Source organism: Cydia pomonella, chromosome 8, assembly GCF_033807575.1.
Source record: "Cydia pomonella isolate Wapato2018A chromosome 8, ilCydPomo1, whole genome shotgun sequence".
NCBI classification, from domain to species: Eukaryota; Metazoa; Arthropoda; class Insecta; order Lepidoptera; family Tortricidae; genus Cydia; species Cydia pomonella.
The window spans coordinates 12881792-12894788 of NC_084710.1; the positions used below are offsets into that span (position 1 = coordinate 12881792).

Here is a 12997-nt window from a genome sequence, read left to right on the forward strand (position 1 = left end):
TGATTACAATTTAAATTCGATGGGGCTTGTAACAAACACTGGAAAAATCCTACCGATACTGGAAAAAGCTGAACCGATAACCAATGAAAACCTTATTTATAAAGCCTCTGCACAAGCAATAAATAGTACTTAGCGCTCAAAGCTAATCTTTAAGTATTAAAGTCGATGAAAGTGATCCTGGGGATTATTTTGAAGAGTTGACGCTCCCTTTACTACGGGTCAATGGCTACAATCGAGACTAAAAAACAAAATTGAAAACGTGAACCTGTAACGATAGTAGCGCATTATTTGAATTTTATTTTCTAGGTACAAGCGCACTTACGCTTTAAGGAATTGGCGAAAGTAAAGAAAGAAGTTTACTTGGCACTATCTGTAGGATTTATATTTTACAACTAATAGACGATATATTTATCCATCTATATTTTGCTGGACGATTAGGGATGATGAGCATATCCACTTATATTGAATAGTTTTTTTTTGTGTCAGTGGCTAACAAATATTCAAGATAGGATAGGTATTCACTTTTTCTTTTGCATAAGCATCCTCATCAGATCTTGCATGTCCAACCGTGTTATGTCCTAACCTGGCAATTATCTTCTTAACGCCGCCGTTCTCATAATGTTTGCCCAACAAGTAAATCTGAAGCGTGAGACAATATTTCGACAACCACCTGTAGGTTTGGTCGGATAATGTTAAGGAGGTCAGTCGGCGGCAGATTTCCCATTGTGACAATGGTCAATTATGAGCGTCTCGCCCCGATTAGAATTCATAACGGAATGTGGGGCCGAAAACCATATTTAAATGAGCAATAAACATAAATGAGATTAACAGTGTTCTCGGCAGCATCTGTATTCGTGACGTGCATGGAAATATGGTAGCCGAGTAGAAATTGCTATAGAATAGCGCAATTTAAAAATTTTAAACCGTTATATTTGCATTAAAAAATATTATTTTACGTTCCTATTATGAAATAAATAAATAAAACGACACCGCGTAAAACTAAGTACAAAACACAGAACGGGCATTCTCTACCAGCAAACGTACATACAAAAGTAAACCAATAACTCTATCTTTACATATTTTCAAAATCTATATAGCAATTCAGAATAGAAAAAATAGTAATTCAAATAAAAAGTATATATATTATTCAATATTCATAGACATGACAGAAAAAAAAATTATAACGCTCACAGCTACCCAATATGGAAATTCCCAATCGAAAGTTAATAAAATAACAATATGATGGTCTCACTTGCACTTCATGTTTATAACACCCGTATTACATTAATTATGTTCCAATTAAAATGTGATTTTATTCGCAACCAGTGATTATAGTGATTAAAACAATTGCCCGCATTGGGCAATCCTGTGTTATCATGACAAATTATCGGCGTAAGGCAAAAACAATGGAAGTGTCGCGGCTAATCTCTTTTGATCAGAGCAAAATGTTGCGGTTACGTATTGGTGGTAAGAAACCGTTCTGTGGGACCGTGGCCTCATTGTGATCTACAACTACTTTTCCAATAGGTTTTGCGAGTTAGCATCAGTTTTATTTGATTACAAATTTTAAGAGAACGTGATATGTATTTTATTGGTTTCAATAAAATTATTGATTTTTTTATCGTGTTTAGATATTTGTACGTCTTTCAAGGTTTGTGTAGTCTACTTTACTCACATTTAAAACATAATCATGCATATCAAACCATTACTTTATTAGTCTACGTTTACCTACTGTTATTTTTGCGCCCAAAAAGTTGCATTTTAGTCAGTTTTCTCCATTGGTAAATATTAAAAAAAAACGAATTTGAATAATGTCACTGTTTGAATACATTCTTTATATCTCTCTAGTGCAATAACATTAATTAAATAATTAATCAGCGTATAGCAATTTGCATACATCCTCCATATTAGAATTAATTTAAAAGTGGAAAAATTACTGTCTTGGGTGAGACTTGAACTCACTCACTTTTTAATTTATTCTAAGCGTAATAGCATCGTTCGCAGACGTTTCTGCTTGTTAATAATTAATTATTAGTTTTGCTAAATACCTATATCGGTAATAAAAGCTAATTCTGACGATATGTGTTCAATTTTGTTATGAAATTTGGAGTTTTAATTACATTTTGCTACGATAAAAAATAAAATACCACAGATTATATTCAAAACTTTCATAATTAATATGAGTATTTATTGAATATACGCGGTCTACTACCTTGAACTTGTCACATTCTCCAAAGATCCACTGATACATGGAGGGACAAAAGGCAAATACCGACAATTGTCTTATCTCCGTATCATGCAGTCAAAGACGACGGCAGTAGCACGTTCCATCCTACATCGGGAGACAATGCCGAGACGAGCCGTGAGAACAGGCCACGGGGCCAGCAAACGATGACGAAGCGTGGCGTGTGTTTTGATACGTTCGCTATCTCATTGTTGTGTCGATATTTAGGTCTGTCTATAGATTTCACTAAAACTTGACAATAGACAATTTGGCTGTATGTAAGCATAAGTACTATATTCGTAATAACTAGGTAAGTATTGTTTTATAATACACATGATACCTACATTATGTAATCTTAAAGTTTAGAATAATTTAGTAAGGCAACGAGCCACCAGTGTCTATCTATTATTCTTACGTATACATTGACATTTATCTAAGGAGGGGCCTTATGGGCAATAATAATAGGGCCAGTACAGTGGTTTCACGCACACGAATTCGAGCCAATTGTGCAGTCTAACGCCACAACGCGATTGGTTGATGATTTCGCATCACGCGCACTATTGCTAGTTGGGTCGTACGCAGTCTAACTAGTTGCGATTGGCTCGTATTCGTGAGTGACACCACTGAGCACCATTCTTAGTGCCCGTCCTTAGCTATATTATGTCGATGTACGTATATGGCTTATTTTTTTACTTGAAATTGGATACATGTGGATTTTCAGCTCCATTTTGGGATGCAAATGAAACAAGTGAATGAACAAACATTCCCCATAATATTTTAGTGGGAGCTTCCCTATGTTTCTATTTACAGTTTATAGAAAAAACATCTAAATAACAGTGGCTTATTTATTTATTAAATAAATCTTGCTTAGGTATCTAATGTTCAGCTTATTGAGCTACAATGATTTAGTCACTTTTATCTATTCTCTATGATAATCTGCTTACCTCTGTAATACATATTGTTAGTATTGTTCGCTGCTCTTTCTTTAATGGCCCACAAACTTTATTTAAATCAGCAGCATGTTGGTTCCGAAACAAATTCTCCGAAACTATTTTACATATTTTCAGGCCAACATTTTGCAACGAAAACTTATGCTTTACTCAATCCGGGCTTACATTAACTGTATATAAACTTGCCTTTGGGGATCACAACTCCAGAGATTTGGTTCAATCTTCTTGTTTATCTAAAGGGTTCCCAACTGCTCATTGACTGCGACTACGAGTATTTCGTGACGCGTTCGACGCTATACACAAACTCGAACGGAAAAGTCGATATTCGATATGAAACGGTCAGGATCCGTCTTGATTCCTTTGATATTGCTTTTGGCATTCAATATCTGTACTTAGTTTGAAAACAACTCGTGGTTACAAGTCGCTTAGCACTAGTTTACTTATTCCAAATTTTCGACATTTGGTTCGATCGTGTCACTCGTCGTCGTCGGGTTAGGTCGTTTTAGTTTTCAGATCTTTATTCTATTGTTTTTAACTGACTTCTAAACAGGAGATGGTTCGACTGTTTTTTTTTTTGTATGTATGATACCTCAGAATTGCGTCAATTCTCGATCAATTTGAAAAATAACTTTTTTTTTTGTTTGAAGTCTATACTTAGTTCGAAGTTGGTCTCATTTTTGTCAAAACCCAGTCTGATGATGGGATGGGAGTTGAGGGATTGTCTAAAATCTTATAGGCAGTCAAATATCGATTTTTGCATTTTACTATTTTGTATTAAACAAACCAAATAATTGCAATAAAAAAAACCATTTGATGAAGTTAACCTTTAAAAAAAAAAAACCGACTTTAAAGTGACAAAATAAAATATTACCCATTTCATATGCGCTAGCAACTGATTTAATTGAAGTTGGTGCCAAGCCAAATAGGTACAATACATTATTATACTAGTCAATAATGATCCTCCCAAGCAACTACTTAACGAACAGCTTTCTTTCTTTTTTATCGCCAGAATTGGCTTTCAGTTCGACAGTGAGTTGACGCTTTTAAGGTGACGTTCGGATGTCAACTGCAGCTACATTACTGTTGCAGTATTTGTCAATTTCCTTCATAAAATGAGCGACAGAATGAACGTTATAATCGCGGCAGTAATGCAGTGGCGAACGTCACGCATTTTATCAAAAATGCACAGATTCACTTTCTGCAAATCTATTCCCAGTCCACTATAACTTGAATCTATTTAAATAAAGAGTGAATAGATCTTTAAGATAAGCATGTTCCATCCTAGACTGCATCGGCACTTATCATCAGGTGAGATTGTGGTGGTTGTGCTTGCCTTTTTCGAATAAAAAAAAGATACAGCGGCGGATACCACCGCAGTATCTAATGCCGTCCAGTCCTTCCGAATGTCACCTTTAAGATTGGGCCTGGCACCGACTGCAAACTTATCAGTTGCTAGTGCATCAAAATAAATGTTCAATGCTAATTTAACCGAAAAATACTTGATGTTAAGTAGGTATGTAATTTCACTAGTATCAATAGCGATACATTCCCAATAAACAACCAATTAGTTGCGACGTAAACCATTTATTTACTTATAGAAGTTATAAGTATTCGTTGACACCGTAATACAAGGAACTAAAATGTTCAAATTTACAATGAACAGCATAACAAATCCTAGTTTTCTGTCAACTTTTTTGTTTTAATGACCGAATCACAAACTTCATAAAACTCACAAAGTGCCTACTGCCTACTAACATATACCTACTGGAGGTCGTTTTTGCTGCAACCAATCACTGTTACGACACCAAACGTCTGCGGCAAATACGAGTACCTATTACGTAATCTAAGGTGTGAGCATGCGAGACAATTAACATCACTAATAATAAATGAAGATTTATGGTATCTGATTTTACGCGATAGACATTATAGTAGAGATGGGCCGAATATTCGGTAATTATTTGGCATATTCGGCAAGTTTGCCGATGTTCGTATTCGGCAGAATTATTCGGTTAGTGCCGAATATTCGGCAAATATTTTTCATTGTATTGTTGTCTTGTTGCAACACTGTAAAATGTCAAGCTCCTCCTTCTCAAGTAGGTACTATCTTCCATCAGGTTACGTTTTCCCGTTGTCGTTAAAACACATGAACATAAATAGATATGTTGAATCCAAAGGATGTTTTGATTATTTGGAGAGTGTTGAAATTTTTTTTGCGAGATCCTTACGCTTTGACCTGTTTGTTTGTAGAAAATTGCCTAGGAAGCCATGAATCTTCAGTTGCTATTGTAATTGAAGCGTTTCAAATAGTATGTATGTATGTATGTATGTATATACTTTATTGTACATAGAAATAAAAACACAAAAAACACAGTTACAGAGTAAATTAAATACAACAAAGGCGTGTACAATTTATATATATATATATAAATAAAAATAAATAAATATTCAATAAGTATATAATATAAATAGATATGAAAAAGTAGAAGTACTCAATGGAACTAGGAAGTCGTAACCAAAGTATCGGAAAGCCACAATTTTTTAAGCTTCTCCTTGAGTGATGCTACAGATTGGGATAGTTTATTAGAATGATACAAATGAACCGGATAATTCGGCCGAATATTCGGTTCGGTATGTCTAAACCGAACATTCTGCCAAATATTTGTATTCAGCAAACTCCACATTCGGCCCATCACTACAGTATGCAGTATAGGTACACTTACTAAACCTTAAAAGTCCCACGAACCTCTATTTTAAAACGGCATTCTAAAATAACATGAAATTTGACATGAACATTTAAGTAAATCTAGTATCTATCTCTCTCTGGTACTAGTTTTCGTTTCTAGAAATTGTAATAAAAACAAATTGGATCGAGTAGAATTACTCGTACCCTGTTTGCCACTTCTACTGTCATAAATGAATAGGTACTGAAAATTCCGGCGTATAAGCCACTTTCAAACTTTGGACTAGTTACCTATTCCAAGGATTTAAAAGCAATATATGTAGGTACCTAAACGTACCCATTCGCATATAAATTAATCTATAAAATGATCGTATGATTACATTTCAGACGTGATAAAATTTTCCCTTACTGTTCATACACACGACATGTTGCAGGCCAGGGTCGCTATTACGAACAGTTAAATAATTGAGATCTCCGACGATCCAGTCCAAATCCGTCAATTGTTCAAATTATGGGTAGTTGTTGTTCGTGACATTCGGTTGGCAACTGTGTTGTGGCATCACTGCTGTGGCTTTGACGCGGACGCTGTCACAGTCATTTTTAGGGTTCCGTGCCTGAAATGGAAAAAACGGATCTCTTATAGGATCACTTTGTTGTCCGTCCGTCCGTCTGTGTGTCAAGACCCTTTATCTCGGGAACGAGTGGAGATATAAAATTGAAATTAAAACCATATACTCAGGTCTGTAGCTCCTTGAAGCTGTAAAAAATCAAACTTCTAAGTTAACGCATAAAAATAAATTCGTTTATGCCGCAAAAACGTATATTTTGACACTCTCAAGGAAATCCAAAATTCATATGGTACTCTACCCATTGACCTAGAACTATGAAATTTGGCAAGTATCTTCTTATACTACCGACTTGCCGAACCGACGAAGGAGAAGAAGAGACAGGGAAAAATCTCAAATCCCTCGGTGGGCGAGTTCGACTCGCACTTGTCCACTTTTTTTTTATTTGATAATATGATAGACGTGTGTGTCCACATCACTGTCGTGACTCATATTATCAAAGAAATTGACAGTAACAGCGCCCGCGACAAGGCCGCAGCAGTAATGCCGCAACAGTAATGCAGCTGCAGTTGCCATCCGAATGTCACCTGTACAGTTTTTATAGTACGTAGTTAGTTATCACATAAAGGACCCCTAAATCGACCAATTCCGATTCAAGATCCAAGTAATAAACATTAAATGCATTTGAATCGATACGTCAATTTAATTGCCAAATTGAGTTAGGACTAAATATAAAACAATAAGAAGCTGTTGTCAATGACATGACAACGATCGGAAGCTCCAGAAAAACGCGCGTCGCTCAAAATTTATAAGAAATGGGAGTTATAAACAGTCTATCTTTTCGGTCGCGAATGGCAGTGTTAGGATCTCTTTATACTAGATTACGAACCCTGATCACCCTCACTCGCACAACTAATGGGAATACATACATGGCTAGAATAGAATATCGACGAGCATAATTGGTCCATCGCGTGGTCCTTTTTGGCTCTCCAGTCGGCGGTCGCAAACTCAATCCCCGCCAGATCGGCCATTTCTGCCGCACGTGACGGTGAAAGCGATAAAAATAACTATATTTTATTTCTTTATAACGTCGTCTATAGGGGTAAATATTATGTTTAAGTTGGAAATTTTAATTATTTCTAACACTTTATTTATTTCTTTAGAAGTTGTGTCAGATGCCTGATAAACAACAAATTGTTAAATACTGCAGTTTATGGTCCTTCATCATCATGCTCAGTTCCTATATCAAATTGAATCCAAGCTCAGATGGAAATAATGCGATAAGTATATTTAAGGGCCGCGGGGCATACATTGTATGTAAAATTTGAGCTCCAGGGGGAGGGGGGCAGCTGCAACGCAAAGCAGATATAACGTACTGAGATAATACATCGAATTAAGTTGACGTTCGTAGAAGTTTCTATGCAATGATACTAAGCAAATAGTATTGCTGACTGTACATATAGCTACCTAAATGTGTTATACAAGTATATATTGTGTAGAATTATTACACAGATTCCTTGTAAATAAATATTGTTTCTAGAATGCGCGAAGCTTCTCCCGTTATTTTACGGTCAAGATAAATGTGCAACACTTAAGCGTATTTTATATATTGTCCACAGATTTACGATGTTGATAAGGAGTCCGGCGGCACTGTGTGCCGTCGCGCTGCTGCTAGCTGCCACCCCCTCTAGATCAGAGGTAAGACTATTTACTACATTGGGTTCAAACAAATCTGATAGCTTCTCTACACGATGGGCCACCATACTGGCCCACTAAGATGGGCCAACATGTAGAGAGGGTAGTGGTGTCGGATGGCTTATGGCGCGGCGGGATGGCGATGGGATCGCCACGTTGTTGGTTTTTCGTCCGCACGTCAAAGGTAGTGGGCCAGCGATGGTGCGTACGCATCTACAAGTGGCCCATTCCATAGTGCGTGCTCTTTACCATCGCATGGCCATCTCGCTGGTCCAGTGTTGGGCCATCGTGTAGAGGAGCCATCATCATCGCATGGCCATCTTGCTGGTCCAGCGCTAGGCTATCGTGTAGAGGAGCCATGACCAGTGACCACCATGCATGTTTAGCATTTTAGCAATTTCTATAAAAACTGTAAGCGACATCTTGCGAATTTTTTAGTGTATGTTGTTTTGTTATTGTTTCTGTACCTATATTATATTGTATATTATGAGTAAATTTTCAAAACACCGAAGAATGTAAGAACTAGACAAATTTTCACACATTCTTCGGCAAAAATGATTAGTGGAAATTGAGATGCACATAGTTCTCTCCAAACTCTTTGCTAGTAACTATGAGTTAAACTCCTATGTTTTCGTCTTTTAATTTAACCCTAAATATGTCTTATTATATGTATTTGTTTATTACGTGAAAATTGCTTACTTTTTAAATCAGTAATAATTAAATATTTACTAATTATAACTAACCTGAGCACCGTCAATGCGTAAAGATATCTCGTATATGAAGAAAACCAGTGATCTATGCAGAGAACAATAGCTTTTAACTAAATTTTGATTGTCTAATACCAACCCATTGATACTGGGCGGATGTTTGCAGTTCTCTGTCAATCATACAAAGGAACATCGTATTGTATGGTAAACAAACCATGTAACATATTAAACGTATTATTACATTCAAGCAATTTCGTAAAAGGTAGGTATTTTCTAAGTCCGTATACCGTAGGTGGATTTTTGGGAAAGGTGTGGAATCTGTTCATTAAACAAAGTATGTGTCGGAAAACTATGTCGATGCTGCGCGGATATACATTCAGGAGTACCGGAAAATATAATTATTATTTTATTATTTATCATTTTTTGGAGTTCTTTGTATTCAAACCGCTTTTAATCAAATTATCAACTGTCAGTAGGAATCTACCAATCGAAATTTAAGTAAGTATAAAAGAAAGCTTATGTAAGCTAGATTGGGAAAAACAATAATTAAACCAACTGTAACCGTTTTTTGCACCTAAATAGGTATAGAGCTTAACTTTCACGACAAAGACAATAAAAGTATTACAATCAACGTTCATCAATGTTTATTACGCAATAACGAACAGTTAACAATAAAAAATGCAGACAAGATAAATTATTTCCGTAATAAAAATGAGTAGGTGTTTATTGAAATGTATTCTGTAAAAATAACAAAATGAGATAAATATAATATGTTTTATTATAACTACAATTATACAAACTAAAAGTGTAAAATATAAGTAGTCATCGATTTTGTTACCTAAACTGAGTTAGCTTTCAGTTTTTAGTCGATACTTAATTACAGGTGAATGTTATTTTTGCCTAGCGCAAAAATAATATTCAAGGAAATTTCCCAGCATATAACAGACACCTCAGGTGACCGGAGGGCTGGCAGCTATCTCGGCCAGAGGATAAGCCTGGCCATCCAAAAAGGTAACGCTGCCAGTCTTCTGGGTACCATAATGCATGAAGGTGACCTGGGGAGCATTTTTTATTTATAAGTTTATTTTAAGTTCTATTATATTTTAGTTTTAATTTTAATATCTTAATATATAATTTATTATTATTATTATTATGTTTTTTTAAGTTGTACCTAAAATTAATTTTATGTTAAATAAATAAACTTGGTGAATGTTATTTTTATATATAAAAGCGCGATAAAATACCAACTTTTGTTTGGACTGTCGGATGCCAAGCAATGATATTTTTGCATTTTTTGCACCGGTCCATTTCAATAGCCATAGGCAGTAGGGATATTGATCAATAAACTCTTGTGCGAGTAACGTAAAGGTTTCTTGACATTATGTTAGTTGCTTAGATTTTATGCTCTAACTGGTTTTATAGTAAATGTATTTACTAGTAATGTAACCTTAGTGATAGTGTTACCTTGAACAATTATATAGGTTATCTATAGTACGCAAAACGAAAAGAAATTAATTGTAGGAACCTACTCTACTGTATCCTTTGATCCTGCCAAATATCAATAAAACAATTACGCGTCGAGATGAACATCCCCCTCAATAAGTACCTATAGTAACTGATTACATATATAACACCGGCATAATGGCAGTTTCAACGCAATTGTGTAGATTGCAATTAATACAATTTTATTAATAGCTACGTATACCTACTTATCTGTTCAGCATATCATCGAGTTATTAGTGAAATTCCAAATGTAAATACACTTGAAATTTCGGTTACATTTTCGGTGTATGTCACTCGAGCGGCAGGTCGAGCACTTTGGACACTTTGTTTGATTTGTTAAAAGCAATGACGAACCTGAGTGAATGTTTAATGTTTATGCACCTACGTGTTTGCCGCCGTATGGAACGAGAACGTGTACCGTAACTCTACGTGCTTTTTGCACGGACGATTTTATTCCTGTACCGCAGAAATAATGCTCTTTTGTGGCATCGTTGAAGCCTTAGGTGCGTCTCTGAAATATCTCCCTCAAAATGTCAGCCTTATTTTCTTTTTTTTGTATTCCTATACTCCATGCAGTACGGTGTAAACTTATTTTTACACGTACCTACTAACCCATTATGTTTTATAAATAACTAGCGACCCGCCCGGCTTCGCACGGGTATGTATTATACATATAAACCTTCCTCTTGAATCACTCTATCTATTAAAAAAAATCCGTTGCGTAGTTTTAAAGATCTAAGCATACATAAGGACAGACAGACAGCAGAAAGCGACTTTGTTTTATATTATGTAGTTTTTTTTTTTTATTTGTCATTGCACAAACTCATGAAATAATGCAAAATTTCACATCACACGCGGTTGTATACAGATATTGCAGATAAGATTTTTCCGGGACGAATCTTCATTTTTCATGACATGACATTCCATCTCTATCATTATACTGTCCGTGTCCTTGATTAATGAAACCCCATATAATATACAGATTATGTTTATTTGTAAATGCATACCTCTATCTTGTTATTAAACAACTAGCTACTTTTCAATAAGTTCGTGAGCGCAACGTTCTTCTCGATTGGTGGTCAGGTCATAACTTTCGAACCGATTTATTGTTACCTCATGGTCACGCAACACAGCCTTGACGTAGATCAATGGTTATATTTAAACTCGGTCTCTATCTAAATGTGGATTTAATCAAAAGATATATTAATTTCATTATACGATGAAGATTTTTCAAACTTTTATTTAAAATGTCAAATCGTTTATACACATTCCAATCTAGTTTCCAATCTAGTTTTTTTGCACCTTCTAAATAGTTAAATTAATACTCGTATTATCACTTCTCCGCTACCTAAAGGTAGGTAGTGGTAGAGATCGCTCTTTAGCGATAAGACCGCCTGTCTTCATGTATTATGTATGTCTCTCTGTAAATGTTATTTTGAAGTTGTGCAATAAAGAGCATTTGTATTGTATTGTATTGTATTGTATTGGGTAGAATACATAACTAACCGAACCCTACCTTTAAAGTTACAAGCGTCTGACAACAAAACAATAAATTGAAGATATTTCACCATAAAACCTAAAGGTATCTTATGAAATAGATTCTCGATTCGGCCAATATATTCCCTGCAATGCACCAATCGTGTGGCCACACGCGCGGTGTGCATGCTAACACACTTCCGAAATATTCTACGATCCTTTCTATAGAGACGTATTTATTTCCAATCACTTTTAGAGAATGTATACCTTATATTTAACCTGTTTATTCTAACATCATTCCTCTATTTCGCCTTACATTAAACATTCGCAATCAAATAAATTTAAGCGACCTGTTTTCTTTGCTCTTTAATTTAATTCACACCGTGTAGAAACCATCTAAATAATTTGTACACGTTTACACCCAAATAATTACCAAAGAAAGTTACGTTACGCTGGGTAGGTAGGGTACCTATTATATTGGTCATACACTCTAACGCAGGTAGTACGTGTTTGCTTAAAAGTGCGAGACGACATAGACGAAGTTATAATATAAGTATTTTAACATAATTATTAAACATAAAAGGCACCGTTTAATTTTGTATTTTTGTCTATTCGGGCAAATAAAACACCTATGTTTAACAATAATCTAATATATGCATTTTTGTTGCAGGGTAACCTCTTCACATGTCCAAATGGTAAGTGTAACTGAATAATATTTTACATATTCTAATGTAATATTCTACCATATTTTACATGAAAATTTGCTTTACGGACAAAAATTATGAACATGAATAATATTATTAATATTAACGCCAATGCCGCCACGCATTACATTAGCTAATGTTTAATACGTTAAATAATTACAATAGTCCGCATTATTACCTTGTTTTGTTTTCATTAGCACATTCTGTGCAAGTATCAATGTCATGAACAGTGAACTAATTAAATAATATGCTTTGCTTTTCATTCATTATGTAACTTTAGCACGACCAGACGGTCGGTACGGATAGCATGCGTTACATCTATAGTTCTGTTCTTATCCTTTGTTTTTGTAAATGCTATTACACCCAAATTCCGTACTAATATAATTGGTATTGAGAATTTACTTATCTTGGTGCATAACTTAAAATTAAACAAACTCTGCTTACCTACCTACTTATTTCAAATAAAATACTTTGACTACTTTCTTAGTAGAT

At 35.1% G+C, this 12997-nt stretch overlaps 1 protein-coding gene across 1 annotated transcript in view; it reads left to right on the forward strand.

Moving 5' to 3' along the window:
- Window positions 1-12997, forward strand: part of LOC133520618 (sushi, von Willebrand factor type A, EGF and pentraxin domain-containing protein 1) — a 104522-nt gene that overhangs the window by 41935 nt on the left and 49590 nt on the right. Inside the window, exons 2-3 of the mRNA XM_061855140.1 lie at window positions 8040-8118; window positions 12472-12496. Coding sequence (XP_061711124.1) covers window positions 8047-8118; window positions 12472-12496 — 97 coding nt within the window. The 5' untranslated portion in view covers window positions 8040-8046. The remainder of the gene's footprint in view (window positions 1-8039; window positions 8119-12471; window positions 12497-12997) is intronic.